This window comes from Peromyscus maniculatus, chromosome 10, assembly GCF_049852395.1.
Source record: "Peromyscus maniculatus bairdii isolate BWxNUB_F1_BW_parent chromosome 10, HU_Pman_BW_mat_3.1, whole genome shotgun sequence".
Lineage (NCBI taxonomy): Eukaryota > Metazoa > Chordata > Mammalia > Rodentia > Cricetidae > Peromyscus > Peromyscus maniculatus.
Genome location: NC_134861.1, coordinates 81,568,822 through 81,588,640, shown reverse-complemented (window position 1 = coordinate 81,588,640; position 19,819 = coordinate 81,568,822). Strand labels below are relative to the sequence as shown.

At 40.6% G+C, this 19,819-nt stretch overlaps 1 protein-coding gene across 3 annotated transcripts in view; it reads left to right on the top strand.

Annotated features, from left to right (window-relative positions):
• LOC102905497 (transmembrane serine protease 11E) overlaps nucleotides 1-19,819 on the top strand; it is a 54,574-nt gene that overhangs the window by 16,453 nt on the left and 18,302 nt on the right. For all 3 annotated transcript variants that reach the window (XM_076546528.1, XM_076546529.1, XM_076546526.1), the window contains exons 2-5: nucleotides 1,703-1,827; nucleotides 7,287-7,408; nucleotides 9,808-9,875; nucleotides 19,000-19,163. In XM_076546528.1, coding sequence (XP_076402643.1) covers nucleotides 1,703-1,827; nucleotides 7,287-7,408; nucleotides 9,808-9,875; nucleotides 19,000-19,163 — 479 coding nt within the window. The remainder of the gene's footprint in view (nucleotides 1-1,702; nucleotides 1,828-7,286; nucleotides 7,409-9,807; nucleotides 9,876-18,999; nucleotides 19,164-19,819) is intronic.

Sequence of the window (19,819 nt, the reverse complement as noted above, 5' to 3'; positions counted from 1 at the left end):
CTGATTTCTATACATGTAAAGTTACATTCTTTATCTGGCATGCACAGCCATTTGCTGAAAAACCTTCCCTCCCTGTATCGACCCCAAAGTCTTGCTTACGTCTGCTATATGCATCTCCTGTCTTCTGCAGCAGATGAATAGCAAGCATTCAGAGATAGACGGAACAGGAATAAGGCTGGGGAGCTTCTTGGGCACAAGTGCGCATGGAAAAATAAGCACCTGATGGAAAAGTATTTTTGTGTTATAGTAATTGCCATTCTAGGAACAGGTGTTTGGAACCCTACTCAAGGGAGAACCGGAGATCGAAGAGGTCAGAGAGAGAACACTGAAGTTTCCATGGCTACCATCCCATGGGAAAATCATAACAAGAAAGGAGGGAAACAACTAGGGTCCCTTGGGTCTAGACACTATATCCCATACCCAGCAGCTGGGACAGGTAGGATCCTGTGAAGATGGTAACACCAATTTTCCCTCCTCAGTGTCCAGGCACAAAGATGTAATGATGGTGCTGCAAGATCAATGCCATAATATTTCCTGATGGTCCTATACCAAACAATGATTTCTCTTTATTTCTATAAGTAAAAAGTATTTATTGCAAAGGCTTTGCAGTTTGCAAGAAGCTTCCTGCACTCACTGGGGTGTTGTCGACAGGAGGGGTGCCCTGTGCCTTATTGATAGGTGGAGAAACAGCATTTGAATGGTTTAGACCTGAGTCAGAGCTGGTAATGAAAATGCTGGAAGTATAATTCTCTTTCATGGGATTCAATACCCAGAATTCCTCCACCAGGACGTTACATTCTCTCCATCTTCCACATATTGGATGAGTAGCATTCTAGAAAGAAAGAAGCCCATTTATAGACATGAGAAATAGCTAAATAAAAAAAATAGCAGCATTATAGCCCAAAGCCTTACCAAGCAGTGACTTTATTATTATTATTATTATTATTATTATTATTATTATTATTATTTAGTATTTGAATTTGCTTACCAACTAGAATATATAATCTGAATGGTTGGCAATTTAATCAACCAAACAAAAGCCTGCTCTACCATCAGGTGTTAGGATTGTGCTTTGAGGGAAAGATGATGTCACATGGAAGGGCTCCCAAAACATCATGGAAGCTTACCAGTAAATATTAGCTCAAAACTAGGGTTTTTAGGAGGCCTTCTATAATCTTTTCCATGCACCCTCAAGGTTAGGTTTGGAATTTAATCATAAAATTAGAAGGCAAGTAGAATTAGATCTGCGGCGTGTTATGCAGCTTAAGCTTTACTCTATTTTTATAAGCCATTTAAAATTCTACTGCCTAGAGACAAACATTAAATGTATAGCTCTACAGCCCTCTACTCTGTAGCTCATACAGTGTTTGTTGGACATACGATAGCTAACTCGTACAGAAGCCCTGTGTACAAGCCCAGCACTATTCTCATTATTTTACATATAGAACTTGTGTTTAGTCCCTACGAATAATCCTAGGATATGGGGACCATTGATATCATCTTTGTTTAATAAATAAAGAAACTAAGGCATGAAAGGGTCAAATTACTTGCCCAAGTTTGGGTAGTCAGAACCAGGATTTGTCTCAGCAGCTGGGAACCAAGGCAGCACACTGCCATCTGAATGTTCAATGTTCCTAACTTGCCTAAAGTGTAGATGAAGAATGTACTGCCAAATAATCCTTCTGTTTACTTCTTTCCTCAGGTCACCTGTGGTGAGAGCCAGGAAGAGAACTTGTGTAGAGCCCTGGGTTATCGGCCTCATCTCTTTTTTATCCCTGATTGTCCTTGCTGTGTGTATTGGACTCACCGTTCACTATGTCAGATACAGTAAGTATGAGATGCCACGGTATCATGTGATTTGCTCCAGCTGTTTCCTCATGGAACTTCCTGTTTTGACTTGCCTCGGGGTTGTTTCTTCATCACTTTGATTTATTTGCGTAGCTAAGAACACTTTGACTGCTTTGTTTTTCATTTTAATCTCCACAAACCAAGGAGGATCCATTCTTCCATCTTTAAGGGAACAGTACTTCCTGCTAGGAATAGAATGCTACTTCTCATAATAGCTGATAAGTGATAAAGGGATCTTAAATAGGGGAAGACCACAGGTTACCTAGAATACAATGTCTTGAGTTAGCTGAGGTCACAGGACAACAACCTTATTTAAAAAAATCTAGTTCATCAAAATCTTAACATTCCAATGAGTGAATTAGACAATGAAATACCATGGAAGGCTAAGCTCTATTCTGTACTAAGTAAGTTGGAAAGGCATTCACAATGGTGGATTATTAAATAAGTGCCCATGTTATTTAAAATCTCATCTTGGAATGTTAGTGATGTCAAAGGACAAGATATGCTGAGGTTAATTATGAGGAGGTTCACTTTGTGGTTATGAGGTCTCTCACTGCCAGATGAACTGCTAGCTGCTGTTATTAAGAAGGTACTCAGGGGACTACAGAGCTATTCTTCCAGGATGTAACAACCCTTCTGAAGTTTCCCTGTTCTGTGCCTTGAGTTTTAATTAGTTGACTCAACTATGACCTCTTAGTTTAATATCTCCCTGAGTGACTAGATTATGTTTTGATATTGAAGACCTTGAAACCATAGAAGCTAATCACTTGATTCTAATTTAATTGGGAATCTGATGCAGTTGCTTCTGTATACAGAGAAAGAGGAATCTGTAATCTGGTTATCTTCTGTCACTGTCTACAAAGTACAATCTTGATTTCCAGACCAAGGTGGATACATCTCTTTTGGATGGTTTAAGGAAAAACAATGCTTAAAACAGAATTTTTTGAGGTGGCATTTATACATACACAGGTCTATAAAATTGGGGTATATTTTGATAATAGAAATTTCTCTGGATTATTTTTAACATAAAAGACTTGCTAAAATAACATTACAATGCCAATATGTTATGAAAATACTGAGCCTTATTATGTTGTAAACATTGTTATTTCTGTATGCATGTGTAAGGCTATGATTTATTCATTTTTATATTTCCAATAATTTGAATATTCCTGGCATATATTAGGTTCGTTATAAATGTTTACTTAATACTAAGTGATAAAATAAATGACATATTTTTAGGATTATCTGGTTTCATAAGAAACCCCTGGTAATGTCAGAGGCGTGATCACTTCTGTGAGAGGAAAAACACTTCTTCATGCATTTCTTTTGCCGCTTCAAAACCAAGTTTTGTGAGATTATAGGTCTTACTCACAGTGTACACTGAAAACCAGGTCATGTTTTCCAGTAACTGGTTCCTGTATCATACTGTTTGAATAATCAGATCAGAAATTGTAACACATGACTTCCAATGCCCACACACCACACCTGAATAAACAGTGATTCTTGTATGTTGCTATTTTGTATGTGTGACGTGTGATGCACCATCTAGGGGTGGAAACTAACAGCCAAGCAGCTGAAACAATGAGCAGTCTGGCGCTCACATGCCAAACTGAATAGATGTGTTACAGAATAAAGACATGTGACTAGATTTGGAAAGACATCACTTTGAGCCTCACTTTATGAAGCTAGAACAGCTTAGAATTGTTTGTATAACTCCTGTCCTGTGCCTTTGGGGCTCTATTTACATTTTTTGGGGACTGTGGATGTCAGGTGATCTGTTAGTGAACAACATCACTGTAAGTTGCAAAATTACAAGCCTGTGAGAAAATTATCAACAAACTCATGTTCATCCATACTTTTAACATATTCAATATTCATTAAATTACAAGAGATTGCATATAATGCTAGAAGCTGGAAATACTACTAAAGCTTAGTAGCCTGTTGAAGTCTACAGAGAAGAGTACAATATTGATTATGTAAATTGTTCCTGTGGGTGATCCATATGAAAGTCCTGATCATGACCATGTTTGCCTCTTCAAATGACAAATTCAAATGATCCAATCTATAATTTTAAAAAAGCTGTGCTTAAGCAAATAAAGGGGCCTCTCACCTTCTTGATAACATTACTATTTTTTTTTTTTTTTTTTTTTTTTTTTGGTTTTTCGAGACAGGGTTTCTCTATGTAGCTCTGCGCCTTTCCTGGAACTCACTTGGTAGCCCAGGCTGGCCTCGAACTCATAGAGATCTGCCTGCCTCTGCCTCCCGAGTGCTGGGATTAAAGGCGTGCACCACCACCGCCCAACAACATTACTATTTAACGTTGTTTGAGTACTGGCTACATCAGCATCAGCTTGGAACATTTAGAAATTCAAAAATCTGCATTTACAATTGTTTTGTTTTGCCAGAATTCTCAGGTGGCCCATTTATTCATACATTACAACTTCAGAAGCAATATTTCAAACTAAAGAATGCAGCTATATGGATAGCTATAGTTAGCCACAAGACAGATGTTTCAAATGCAAAATAGAGCTGGAGAGATGTTGTAGTGGGTAAGAGAGTTTGCTGTGCAAGCACATGTATCTGCGTTTGATTTCCTGCAGGTCACACGTGTCTGTAACTTCAGGGTTGGGGTATGGAGATGGGCAGATCCTATGAGCTTGCTGATCAGTCAGCAAGCAGAAAGAGAACTTCAGGTTCAGGGAGAGATCCTGTCTCAAGAGATTAAAATGAGAGAGATAGAGAACATCATCCCACCTCCCCTGGCTTCCACATATGTATGTAGTGGTGTGTGCATGTACACAGAGACACAGACACACAGACACACACACACACACACAGACACACACACACACACACACACACACACACACACACACACACACACACACACACACGCACATACACACCATAAACATACCATACTACCCAATAAGATAAAATAAATACAAAATAGAAAAGCAGCAGTATATAAAGATAGTTATGCTACTTTTCAGCATTTCAATAACTTGAAAACTTTTCTTTCAAGCATGTATATTTTAGGGACTTGCTGTTATTCATGTCATCTTGGTCATTCAAGGCAAGGCTTGTGTAGAAGGAGAAGTAACAAAAACCCCAACTCTCCCTTGTCCCTCACTTTAGTTGAGATCGCTCAGAAGTCCTTGAACTTTCATTGCCTCCAGCCTATTCTTTCTCTTTATACATTGTCATTTGCTGCTTAGGCCTGCCAGAGTGTCCATACATTTCTTCTGTCCTGCCAAATCCTCTAGATAGCCAAGGCATTATCTTTAAGTTTACCAGGATTTTTGAATTAATTTTATAATAAAAACTTCATAATTTTGGGGGGCCTGCAAGAAGGTTCAGTGCACAAAAGTGCTAGCTATACAAGACTGGCCATTTGATTTTGATCTTTGGAAGCCATGTCAAGGTGTAAGGAAAGAGCTGACTCCACAAAGTTTTCCTCTGATTGCTACATGCTTCCCATGGCACTTATGCCACACTCACATGTACCGTGCACATACATGTTTTCCTTTGTTTGTTTTTTGAGACAGGGTTTTTTTGTGTAACTGTCCTGGCTGTTCTAGAACTTGCTTTGTAGACCAGACTGGCCTTGAACTCACAGAGATCTGCCTGCCTCTGCCTCCTGTGTGCTGGGAGTAAAGGAGTGCACCACCACCACCCAGCATATATATATATATATATATATATATATATATATATATATATATATATATACACAATCCCATAGTTTTAATGAGTAGCTATTTGTTTTGTTTTGCTTTTTTCATTCTAAGAAGCTACATGTCAAAGGAGACTGTGCTTTAGCTAGGCCTTGTCTTGAAATTCAGTCATATATTTTTTCTGGCTGTGTTATATTATTTTTGTCAAGTTATTTACATTTCTGAGACTGGAAACTGTTGTGGAATATTAGTTGAAGATGTATGACATTTATGCAGTGGAATATTTTTTTAATGATGCAAAGATGTGTTGTATTCTTTTATATTATGTTTGTTTAACTCTATGAAGCTGTGTTAAAACTGTGTGTGAAAGCTGTGTGCCTAAAAAACCTGATTGGTCTAATAAAGAGCTGAACAGGTAGGAGAGGGATAGGCGGGGTTGCCAGGCAGAGAGAATAAATAGAAGAAAAGAGAAGAGGGAGGAGCTAGAAGAAGAGAAGGAGAAGAGGATGCCAGGGTCCAGTCACCCAGCAACACAGCCAGCCATGAAGTATGAAGGAAAGAAAGAGATATGGAATAGAGAATGGTAAAAGCCCAGAGACAAAAGGTAGATGGTATCATTTAAGTTAAGAAAAGCTGCCCAGAAACCAGGCAAGCTAAGGCCAGGCATTTATAAGTAAGAATAAGTCTCCGTGTTTTTATTTGGGAGCTGGGTGGTGGACTCCCAGAGAGCAAAGAGTAAACAAAACAAAACAAAACAAAACCAACTGCAGGAAACCCCTAAATATAGGTAGCACTGCTTTCTAATGGGTTCTTGTAATTTGAATGAGGCATATGAATAGCCCAAGACACTAGTGCTCAGTGTTAGCTCCCTTTTCTGTTAGGGTTTAAGGGAAGAATGGGAAGGAAGTGGGGAGAGGAAGGAGCCCGAGCTTGGGTGAGGTATAGTCCATTTTCTTACAAATAACCATGTTCAATGGTCATAGGTTACTGTTATATTTGTAATGCTTAGTACAACATCTCTCACAAAAATGTGGTAGGCATTAATATCCACTGAAAGTAGACACAAGTCTCCAACTCATTCATGTACAGGAGAGGAAAACTGCACCACATTAACTCTGCAGTAGGTCAAAAGACCAGGTGCATGAACTGGTAGCAGAGACTGCATCCCCTAAACCCAGTGGGAGAAAATAAGTTCTGTGACAGAGGAGTCCAGTGAACCTATTTAGTGTCTATGAAGGCTACACCAGGTGGCAATTCTGGCTCCCTAAATTTCTATTTTCTGAATTCCTACCCTCATTTCCATTTCCAGAAAAATATTTTTTCTCACACTACATTCAGAATTGATGAGTAGTTTAGAGAATGGGGAGGGGTCTACTTCTTTAATATAAAGTAATTCAACCCTGAGAAGCTTCTAAATACAACCTGATGTGCTCATTCAGATGGCATGACTGCATATCCTTTGGACTAACTAAAGAATGGAAAACATATGAGTAATTAACCCACAGTTCCCATGTGGTATTTGTACAGCACTCCAGAGCACTAGGCATTTCTCACCACCTTTACACTCTGTATAATAGTGTGATGAGTATTTCCCTTTATTCTGAGATCACTCTGGAGCCTGGAGCAGGATGATGGAGCTAATGACCAGGGGTTGGAACATTCCTTCTTGTCTTAGTGTTTCAAGTAATCACCAAATAGGGCAATAATGATGTTTTATACATCTGATAAAGATTATGATGGGTTTTGCCTCTTTCCTTGTAGATCAAAGGAGGACCTACCATTACTACAGCACATTGCCATTCACAAGTGACAAGCTGTATTCTGAATTTGGAAGAGAGGCTTCTAAAAATTTCACAGAAATGAGCCAGAGAATTGAAACTATGGTAAGTAGGTTTTTTCTCCATGTTTATGACACTGAGCATATCTTTCTGAAATAATCAATTGATTCCCTGCATATCTTTGAAAACTGATAGGACATCATATATAAGGGATCTGAAACAAAGCTCATAATAGCTGACTTGGAAGACTACATCAGTAAGGCCAAACCAAGTAGCATCTAGCCACTGTGAATGTCCCTTCCACTCTCCTTTTCTACAATGTGTTACTTTTGATCAACATAGTGCAGAAATTCTGGAGCTGTGGGGCTGACCCAGAATAAGGTTCTTTTACACAGACATCCATTCTAGGGAAGAGTCTCTGAGCAAAAGAATGTACTATTAAATTAAAACCATTCAGACCCATATATAAACACTGTGCTTTAGTTGTAGACTTATCTAATGCATCAGTTTGGTTGATACAAAGCATCAGTATTCATCCTGGGGGAGGAATTCACTAGTTAAGAAAATAGAAAACCAGCAGCACGGATCAAAAGAACAAAGGCCTGCGTGATGAATTTCCGTTACTATATTACTTAGACAACAATTTGGAAGTTTCTTGGCTAGTGAGATAATTTATGGTATGACATGATGGAAAGAGAATTGAAGAGCAACTTCTGCCATGAGCCGTCAGTCAGTGACATGTCGGTGTGTGGCAGATCACTTTTCATTCCAGACAAATTTCCTTGTATGTTAATTCAGCTTTTAAGTTAATGTAATTTGCAAAAATGTCTTTTAGTTTCAATATTCTGAATAGGGACAGAATGGAAATAACCTGCATTGGTCTGCTTTTGTTGCTGTAGGGAAATACTTCAATAGTCTAGTTCCTAATGAATGGAGGTTATTTTGGTTCGTGGGTTGGAAAGTGCTAACTCAAAGGGTTGTATCTGAAGATGATCTTCCCTTCTTGGCAGATACAGCAGGGAGCCTTACCATATCACCACACTAAAGACGGAGAGCACTTGAATAGTGAGTCTCTCCTGCTCTCCCACTCTTCTTCAGAGCCACCAGGATTCAATCATGAGCTCTACCCTAATAACCGTATCTAATCTGACTCACCTCCTGAATGCCCCACCTTTATAAACACTATGATTTTTCACTCTCTAACTACATTACAATGGGGATTAAATTTTAGTGCATGAAGTCCTGGGAGGCCTTCCAACCATGTCTAAACCTTAAACCGACCGACACCCTTTCACGGAAACTGTGTAGCTCTCTGAGGTCCTGGTGAATTGTGTACGATGGAAACATCAAAGGACCTCTTCCCTAATGTTAATACACACGTAAAGTAAGAAAAGTGGGGGTTGGGGATTTAGCTCAGTGGTAGAGTGCTTGCCTAGCAAGTGCAAGGCCCTGGGCTCGGTCCTCAGAAAGACGAAATGTTATTAAATCCCTTATGTTTTGGGCCATTTACCAAAATGAATTTTCTAAGATCTAAATTGATTTCAATCTAAAAGAATATAGATCTTTAGTACCTTAATAATTTTGAAATACTTGATAAAAATAAACCCTTAAGTGAAAACATCCAAGTGAGCGGCAATACAAGGACATAACCATACTATAGTCGCTGTAACATCAGTTCTGGAACCAACAAAATGCAAGAATAAAAAGTTAACTCTGCAAATCACCAGTCTGCACTCACTGTGTCTCAAGAATATCCACACACTGAAAACAAGAAATCACTGAACTCTTTCCTTACTCAAGTCCTGATTTTAAAGTTTAAATTCACTTGTATGATTCATAGCCAGAAAAAGCTTCACAAATATACTTCTGTCATCTTACTAGAGGAACTTTGTAGCTGTGGTTGTTCAGAGCTCCAATTCACGAGCTTCTTTCTCTCAGAGCATTTCCAGTCTGATCTGGGCACTCAGCAGGAAAGCACACTTAGTCACTGTTTCATCCAACCCTGACACACATTCGTTCCTACAAACCACTGTCATTTAGGAGAATTACCTCATTCCTTCTTCAAAACCATGAGTCTGAACAATTTTTTTTTTGTGTCCTTTAAATGCTCAGGCATTTTGTCACAGTGATAGAAGTCTGAAAAACTAAAAGAAATGCTTCATTTTCTTTGTCTGTCTGCAGTAAAAGTCCTTAACTCAGGAAGCAGAGGGTGAACTATTTTAAGGAAACAGCATGCTCACTGTCTTTGATAGCCTTCTGAGCGGAGTGTGTTAGGTCCTCACTGGCCTCAATGTGGCTGTCATTCTGAATACAGAGCTCAGCTCCTGACAATGGGTAGGATGCCACAGAAGACGCGTCAGCTTCAGTCCATTGTGAATGTTCTCAGTGTGTTTTGTTTGCTTGCTTGCTTTGTCTTGTATTTTAATTTTCTCTGGAGTATTGGATTAACTTGAAGGATTTCAGAAAACTGTTCTTGCTGACTTGTTTTAAATGTCTTCAAACAGGTGAAAAATGCATTTTATAAATCTCCACTGAGGGGACAACTTGTCAAGGCTCACATCATTAAGTTCAGGTGTGTAGACCGAAGATGCTATGCTGTATTTAACTTAATGCAGAGACGTTTTTTAATGCTGAAATTTTTAACTTGGTCACTGACAAATATGTTGTAAAATACTGATAATGTGATGTGATTCAGTTTTACAAGCATTTATTCATCTACTGTATGAAATCCATGGGCTAAAGCGTACTTTATTTAGTCTCTAATTTGAAAACGAACATTTGTGAGATGCCTGCTGAAGACAGAGGTATAATTGAAACCAATATTATAGTGTGTGTGTGTGTGTGTGTGTGTGTGTGTGTGTGTGTGTGTGTGTAAACTAGTCATCACAATTGGGGATTAATTTAATAGCAAGCAGTATCCTGGCAAATGAGATCTTTATGTTTTCATGTCTTCTATTACCCACCCCTTATCTTAGCTAATTTAGCCTATTTTCTTCTATTCTATATTTTTTTTTTATTATATTATCTTTATTTCTCGTTTGTTTAGTGACCGTGTTTAGGAGTTTTATGTGCTGTCTCCCGGGTTTGGGGAGTTTGGGGAGTTTGGGATTTTTTTTTTTTTTTTTTCTTCTTCTTCTTCTTATTATTATTATTTTACAACACCATTCAGTTCAACATAATAGCCACAGAATCCCCTGTTCTCCCCCTCTCGCCCACCCCTCCCCCCAGCCCACCCCCCATTCCCACCTCCTCCAGATCAAGGTCTCCCCCGAGGACCGGGGTTGACCTGGTAGACTCAGTCCAGGCAGGTCCATTCCCCCCTCCCAGACCGAGCCAAGTGTCCCTGCATAAGTCCCAGGATTCAAACAGCCAACTCATGCAACGAGCCCAGGACCTGGCACCAATGCACAGCTGCCTCCCAAACAGATCAAGCCAACTGACTGTCTCACCCGTTCAGGTGGCCTGATCCAGTTGGGGGCCCCTCAGCCTTTGGTTCATAGATCCTGTGCTTCCATTCATTTGGTTATTTGTCCCGGTGCTTTATCCAACCTTGGCTTCAACAATTCTCGCTCATATAAATCCTCTTCTTACTCACTAATTAGACTCCCAGTGCTCCACCAGGGGCCCAGCCGTGGATGTCTGCCTTCAGATTCCTCAGTCCTTGGATGGGGTTTATGGCACCACTATTTGGGTGTCTGGCCATCCCATCACCAGAGTAGGTCAGTTCCTGCCGTCTCGCGACCATTGCCAGCAGTCTTTTGAGGGGGTATCTTTGTGGATCTCCGTGGGCCTCCCTAGCTCTCTGCTTCCTCCCCTTCTCACCTTCTCATGTGGTCTTCATTTACCATGGTCTCCTATTCCTTGTTCTCCCTCTCTTTTCTTGATCCAGCTAGGATCTCCCACTCTTTCCCTCGACTGTCGCCCTTCATTGTTCCCACTCATGACCAGGCTATTCATGTAGATCTTGTCCATTTCTCCGTGTCTTTTTTTGGGGTCCCGTTTTCCAGGTAGCCTCACTGGTGATGTGAGTAGCAGTCTAGTCATCCTTGTTCCACATCTAGCATCTTCCTATGAGTGAGTACATACCATATTTGTCTTTCTGAGTCTGGGTTACCTCACTCAGGATGATTTTTTCTAGATCCATCCATTTGCCTGCAAACCGTGTGATGTCGTTGTTTTTCTCTGCTGAGTAGTATTCCATTGTGTATATGTGCCACAATTTATTTATCCATTCTTCAGTTGAAGGGCATCTAGGTTGTTTCCAGGTTTTGGCTATTACAAACAATGCTGATATGAACATAGCTGAGCAAGTGCTCTTGTGGTATGATTGAGCATTCCTTGGGTATATGCCCAGGAGTGGTATAGCTGGATCTTGGGGGAGATTGATTCCCAATTTTCTAAGAAAGCGCCATATTGATTTCCAAAGTGGTTGTACAAGCTTGCATTCCCACCAGCAGTGGAGGAGAGTTCCCCTAGTTCCACATCCTCTCCAGCATAAAGTGTCTTCAGTGTTTTTGATCTTAGCCACTCTGACAGGCGTAAGGTGGTATCTCAGAGTTGTCTTGATTTGCATTTCCCTGATGATTAGGGAAGTTGAGCAATTCCTTAAATGTCTTTCAGCCATTTGGGATTCCTCTGTTGAGAATTCTCTGTTTAGTTCTAAAGCCCATTTCTCAATTGGACTGTTGGTCCTTTTGATGTCTAATTTCTTGAGTTCCTTATATATTCTGGATATCAGTCCTCTGTCAGATGTGGGGTTGGTGAAGATCTTTTCCCATTCTGTAGGCTGTCGCTTTGCCTTGTTGACCGTATCCTTTGCTCTACAAAAGCTTCTCAGTTTCAAGAGGTCCCATTGATTGATTGTTTGTCTCAGTGTCTGCGCTACTGGTGTTATATTTAGGAAGTGATCTCCTATGCCAAGGCGTTCAAGACTATTTCCTACTTTTTCTTCTAGCAGGTTCAGAGTAGCTGGATTTATGTTGAGGTCTTTGATCCACTTGGACTTAAGTTTTGTGCACGGTGACAGATATGGATCTATTTGCAGCCTTCTACACGCTGATATCCAGTTATGCCAGCACCATTTGTTGAAGATGCTTTCTTTTTTCCATTGTACACTTTTGGCTTCTTTGTCAAAAATTATATGTCCATAGGTGTGTGGGTTAATGTCAGGGTCTTCAATTCGATTCCATTGGTCCACATGTCGGTTTTTATGCCAATACCAGGCTGTTTTTATTACTGTAGCTCTATAGTAGAGCTTGAAGTCGGGGATTGTGATGCCTCCAGAAGTTGTTTTATTGTACAGGTTTCTTTTAGCTATCCTGGGTTTTTTGTTTTTCCATATGAAGTTGAGTATTGTTCTTTCCAGATCTGTGAAGAATTGTGTTGGTATTTTGATGGGGATTGCATTGAATCTGTAAATTGCTTTTGGTAAGATTGCCATTTTTACTATGTTAACCCTGCCTATCCATGAGCATGGAAGATCTTTCCATTTTCTGAGATCTTCTTCAATTTCTTTTTTCAGGGACTTAAAGTTCTTGTCATATAGGTCCTTCACTTGCTTGGTTAGTGTTACCCCAAGGTATTTTATGTCATTTTTGGCTATTGTAAAGGGTGATGTATCTCTAATTGCCTTCTCAGCTTCTTTGTCCATTGTATATAGGAGGGCTACTGATTTTTTTGAGTTGATTTTGTATCCTGCTATGTTGCTGAAGGTGTTTATAAGCTTTATCAATTCCTGGGTGGAATCTTTGGGGTCACTCAAGTATACTATCATGTCGTCTGCAAATAGGGAAAGCTTGACTTCTTCCTTTCCAATTTGAATCCCCTTAATCTCCTTATGTTGTCTTATTGCTCTGGCTAGAACTTCAAGTACTATATTGAATAAGTATGGGGAGAGTGGACAGCCTTGTCTCGTTCCTGATTTTAGTGGAATTGCTTTGAGTTTCTCTCCATTTAATTTGATGTTGGCTGTTGGTTTGCTATATATTGCCTTTATTATGTTTAGGTATGTTCCCTGTATTCCTGATCGCTCCAAGACTTTTATCATGAAGGGGTGTTGGATTTTGTCAAATGCCTTTTCTGCATCTAGTGAGATGATCATGTGGTTTTTTTCTTTGAGTTTGTTTATATGGTGTATTACATTAATGGACTTTCGTATGTTGAACCACCCTTGCATCCCTGGGATGAAGCCTACTTGATCATGGTGGATAATTGTTCTGATGTGTTCTTGGAGTCTGTTTGCCAGTATTTTATTGAGTATTTTTGCATCAATGTTCATGAGGGAGATCGGTCTGTAGTTCTCTTTCTTTGTTGCATCCTTGTTTGGTTTAGGAATCAGGGTAATTGTAGCCTCATAGAAGGAGTTTGGTAATGTTCCTTCTGTTTCTATTATGTGGAACAATTTAGAGAGTATTGGTATTAACTCTTCTTTGAAGATCTGGTAGAATTCTGCGCTGAAACCATCTGGTCCTGGGCTTTTTTTGGTTGGGAGACCTTTAATGACTGTTTCTATTTCCTTAGGGGTTATTGGACTATTTAAATAGTTTATCTGGTCTTGATTAAACTTAGGTATGTGGTATCTATCCAGAAAAATGTCCATTTCTTTTAGGTTTTCCAGTTTTGTGGAGTAGAGGTTTTTGAAATATGACCTTATAATTCTCTGGATTTCCTCAATGTCTGTTGTTATGTCCCCCTTTTCATTTCTGATTTTGTTGATTTGGATTCTCTCGCTCTGTCTTTTGGTTAGTTTGGATAAGGGCTTGTCTATCTTGTTGATTTTCTCAAAGAACCAACTCTTTGTTTCATTAATTTTTTGTATTATTCTCTTAGTTTCTAATTTATTAATTTCACCTCTCACTTTGATAATTTCCTGGCGTCTATTCTTCCTGGGAGACTTTGCTTCTTCTTGTTCTAGAGCTTTCAGATGTGCTGTTAATTCACTAGTGTGCGATTTCTCCAACTTCTTTATGTGGGCATTTAGTGCTATGAATTTCCCTCTTAGCACTGCTTTCATAGTGTCCCATAAGTTTGGGTATGTGGTGTCTTCATTTTCATTGATCTCTAGGAAGTCTTTAATTTCTTTCTTTATTTCTTCCTTAACCCATTGGTGATTCAGTTGAGCATTATTCAGTTTCCATGAGGTTGTAGGTTTTCTGTAGTTTTTGTTGTTGTTGAAATCTAGCTTTAAACCATGGTGATCTGATAGAACACAGGAGGTTATTCTGATTGTTTTGTATCTGTTGAGATTTGCTTTGTGGCCAAGTATGTGGTCGATTTTAGAGAAAGTTCCATGGGGTGCTGAGAAGAAAGTATATTCTTTCTTGTTAGGATGGAATGTTCTGTAGATATCTATTAGGTCCAATTGGGTCATGACATCGGTTAAGTCCTTTATTTCTCTGTTAAGTTTCGATTTGGGAGATCTGTCCAGTGGTGAAAGTGGGGTGTTGAGATCTCCCACTATTAATGTGTGGGGTTTTATATGTGGTTTAAGCTTTAGTAATGTTTCTTTTACATATGTGGGTGCCCTTGTGTTTGGGGCATATATGTTCAGAATTGAAACTTCATCTTGGTCGATCTTTCCTGTGACGAGGATGTAATGTCCTTCTTGATCTCTTTTGATTGATTTTAGTTTGAAGTCTATTTTGTTGGATATCAGGATGGCTACCCCTGCTTGTTTCTTAAGACCATTTGATTGAAAAGTCTTTTCCCAGCCTTTTATTCTTAGGTAGTGTCTATCTTTGAATTTGAGATGTGTTTCTTGTATGCAGCAGAAGGATGGGTCCTGCTTTCGTATCCATTCTGTAAGTCTATGTCTTTTTATAGGTGAATTAAGTCCGTTGATATTAAGGGATATTAATAACCAGTGATTCTTCATCTCTGTTATTTTTGGTGGTAGTGTGTGTGTACTTCTCTTCTTTGGGGTTTACTGTTGTGGCTTTATCTATTGCCTGTGTTTTCAAGTGTGTATCTGACTTCCCTCGGTTGGAATTTTCCTTCTAGTGCTTTCTGTAGGGCTGGGTTTGTGGATAGGTATTGTTTAAATCTGGCTTTGTCTTCGAATGTCTTGTTCCTTCCGTCTATGATGATTGAAAGTTTTGCTGGGTATATTAGTCTGGGCTGACATCCATGGTCTCTTAGTGTCTGCATTACATCTGTCCAGGTCCTTCTGGCTTTCAAAGTCTCCATTGAGAAATCGGGTGTTATTCTGATGGGTTTACCTTTATAGGTCACTTGGCCTTTTTCCTTGGCTGTTCTTAATATTCTTTCTTTATTCTGTACATTTAGTTGTTTAATTATTATGTGTCGAGGGGACTTTTTTTGGGGGTCTAGTCTGTTTGGTGTTCTATAGGCTTCTTGTATCTTCATAGGCATTTCCTTCTTTAAGTTGGGAAAGTTTTCTTCTATAATTTTGTTGAATATATTTTCTGTGCCTTTGAGTTGGTATTCTTCACCTTCTTCTATCCCTATAATTCGTAAGTTTGGTCTTTTTATGGTGTCCCAGATTTCTTGGACATTTTGGTTCATGACTTTGTTGGCTTTAGTGTTTCCTTCGACTGATGGAACTATTTCTTCTACTGTATCTTCAATGCCAGAAATCCTCTCTTCCATCTCTTGCATTCTGTTGGTTATACTTGCATCCGAAGTTCCTGATCTTTTACTCAAGTTTTCTATTTCCAGCATTCCCTCTGTTTGTGTCTTTTTCATTTTTTTCAATTTCCCTTTTCAGATCTTGGACTGTTTCCTTTGTTTGTTTCATTGCTTTTTCATGATTTTCTTTCAGTGCTTTATTGTTTTCTTCCAGGATTTTAATGTTTTCTTCCAGGACTTTATTGTTTTCTTGGAGGGCTTTATTGTTTTCTTCTAATTTGTTTGCCCTTTCCTCTAGTTGTTTACAGCGTTCTTCCAATTTTCTTGTCTTTTCCTCTACACAAGCCTCTACCTTCTTCATGAAGTTACTCATAAGGCTACTTTCTTCTGCTTCTTCCAATTTTTGGTGTTCAGGTCTAGATGTTGGAGGCGAGCTAGGTTCTGGTGATGCTGTATTGCTCTTCATTTTGCTGTATGTACTTCTGCTTTGACGTCTGCCCATCTCCTTGTGATTCCTTCTTGGTCTTATCAGTGGACTTGTTTCACAAAGATCTGACAGACTCAGGAAGACTCTCTCTCTTGTCCAAAAGGGAGTTCTCTTGTCCAACTCTTTGGTCCAGAAGGGAAGTCAGGGGCAAGCTCTGGTCCAGAATGGCAGTCGGGGACAGGCTGGGAGCTGGGGGCCGGTCTCTAAGTCTCAGGAAGTGGGTGGGGCCTTGGGCAGATGGGCGTGGGGGCAGGGCGCGGAGACTGCAGGGGCTGCCGGGGGCTTGGAAATGGGGATCCCTCCCGGTGGGGCTAGAAGGGGAGCTGCCCGGTGGCCAGAACCTGGTGCCAAGTTGGGCAGGCCTCTCAGGAGTGGCTGGTGGCCAGGGATGGGGTCCTGGCTGGACCCAGGCACTCACCTCTGGTCCAGAAGGGAAGTCGTCGGGGGCAGGCTGGGAGCTGGGGGCCGGTCTCTAAGTCTCAGGAAGTGGGTGGGGTCTTGGGCAGATGGGCGTGGGGGCAGGGCGCGGAGACTGCAGGGGCTGCCGGGGGCTTGGAAATGGGGACCCCTCCCGGTGGGGCTAGAAGGGGAGCTGCCCGGTGGCCAGAACCCGGCGCCAAGCTGGGCAGGTCCTCCCGGGGTGGCTGGTGGCCAGGGATGGGGTCCGGACTGGACCCAGGCACTCACCTCTGGTCCAGAAGGGAAGTTGTCGGGGGCAGGCTGGGAGCTTGGGGCCGGTCTCTAAGTCTCAGGAAGTGGGTGGGGTCTTGGGCAGATGGGCGTGGGGGCAGGGCGCGGAGACTGCAGGGGCTGCCAGGGGCTTGGAAATGGGGATCCCTCCCGGTGGGGCTAGAAGGGGAGCTGCCTGGTGGCCAGAACCCGGCGCCAAGCTGGGCAGGTCCTCCCGGGGTGGCTGGTGGCCAGGGATGGGGTCCGGGTTGGACCCGGGTACTCACCTCTGGTCCAGAAGGGAAGTCTTCGGGGGCAGGCTGGGAGCTGGGGGCCGGTCTCTAAGTCTCAGGAAGTGGGTGGGGTCTTGGGCAGATGGGCGTGGGGGCAGGGCGCGGAGACTGCAGGGGCTGCCGGGGGCTTGGAAATGGGGATCCCTCCCGGTGGGGCTAGAAGGGGAGCTGCCCGGTGGCCAGAACCTGGTGCCAAGTTGGGCAGGCCTCTCAGGAGTGGTTGGTGGCCAGGGATGGGGTCCGGGCTGGACCCAGGCACTCACCTCTGGTCCAGAAGGGAAGTCGTCGGGGGCAGCCTATTCTATATTTTTATGTTCCAAATATTTACTTAAAAGGATTTCAGAACTCTTATCAATTATTGCTGAATAGGCAAGATCAGAACATAGTTTTCTACTGTTGTTGTTTTGTGTTGGGGACAAGGTCTTGTTATATAGTCCAGGTTTGCCTTGAACTCTTAATCTTAATCTTGCCTCAGTCTTTGGATTACAAGTGTGTAATTACCTTTCAAGGACAACATTTTTAAGTAAAATGCTACCTACTGATTTTAAAGAACTTATTCTAACACACATTGTTTACATTTTTCAAAAATAGGGTAAGAACTGTTTATAGTATTATTCAAATGATACCATTCTGAATTAATTCCCAGCCTGTGACTTAATTGACACCTCTGAGGTATTGTTTTGAAGACTTTCTCCTGAAATCTATACCTGAGAGAGCATCCTTTTGGACTATCTCTCTACTTCTTAAATCTCCATTCTCTTAAGGGGTACATCATCCACATGGCATCTTATGTTACTGGAATCTGATTTTTATGTCCAGTCTGAATGGTTTTCCTGATTTCTGTAACTGTTTGTCTGTTCTTGCGCCCCTGGCAAAAGGTTGCATGGTGAATTCCCTAACTCAAGAATTTAATCACACCACTGAGAAACCTGAAGTTGCCACACAAGCCTCTTTCACCCAGACCCTTTCGTTTATAAAATAACGAAGCACTACCAGTTTTATTTCCCAAGTCACTTTGCAGCTAGCTGACTTCATCTTAGTGATCCTGCTATTGCTCATTTTTCCTTCCTTTGGTGCTGTAACATAAAAAGCACAAGTTTAGGGGAAGCATGAACACTTAGAGAACCATAGCGTTAAGACACTAGCAGACCATGGGAGCTGAGAAGGTGAGTCTGATTTGATGACAGACCGGAAGCTGAGGTCAATAATGTTTAAGTTTTTAAAAAAGATTTTTATTTATTTATTTATTTATTTATTTATTTATTTATTTATTTATTTATTTATTTATTCATTCATTCATTTATTCAGTATAGAGTGTTCTGCCAGCACACATGCCTGCACTGCAGGCCAGAAGAGGGCGCTAGATCTCATTATAGATGGTTGTGAGCCACCATGTGGTTGCTGGGAATTGAACTCAGGACCTCTGGAAGAGCAGCCAGTGCTCTTAACCTCTGAGCCATCTCCCCAGCCCCTAATAATGTTTAAGTTTTAAGAAAATAAAGTGTGATGTAAAAAAGAAAACCAAAGAACCATGCATAATAATTCTGCTCACAAACTTCCTCCCTCTGTCAATTCTTTCATTCTCTCTCTCTCTCTCTCTCTCTCTCTCTCTCTCTCTCTCTCTCTCTCTCCTTTCCTTCTTTATATTTTTGGGACAATAGTAAAGAATACGATGGAGTGTCGGCTCACATGCTACTGATTTTTCGAATTCGCTTGACTGAGGATCCTGAAGCTGTGCATCAAATTGTTGAACATGTTCTGCATGAAAAGCTGAAATATGTTCCAGGACCCCCCACTGTCGATCCTGAATCAGTTGAAATTAAAAGTAGGTTGGTCTATTTTGCTTATTTCTCTCATATAACTCTAAAATAGCTTTAGGCATTTTGTTAAAAATTCTTTTGTCCTTTAATTGCTGAGGTCTTGACATTTGGACTAAATGGTGTTAATGAACCATTTTTGCTCTTGAAAGTGTTCTAAACCTTCCCATGCAGGCTTTCATCATCTCCCAAGAAGTGTCTTTATTGTGCCTTGTATGTTGGATACAGAATCTAATTGAACATGGAAAAAGTGGCTTTGAATGGTCTTCTTCTACTTGTTGCTTCCATCATACGTTCTGAGAGTATGACATGAGGAAAGCTTTTATACTCTTTCTCACATCTACTTTCTTAAGATTATTTCCAGTGAACAACTGTAATTCACATATACTCATTTCTGTGCATTTTACAACTGTAATCGAATAGGCTGAGGTGGTATTTTTGTTTGTTTATTCTTTTCTGGAACCACAGAGGATGATGCAATAATATTTTGTAGTTCCTGCAAGTACAGTTGTCCTCTTGGTCCATGGGCTCTATTTCCATGGAGTCAGAAAGTCACATTATTTTTGTAGAACCAAAAATATTTAGAAAAAAATTCTTACTGAATACACACGTTTTTTTGTTATTCCTTAAGAATGTAAGTATCCTATCTGCATGGTATTTATAT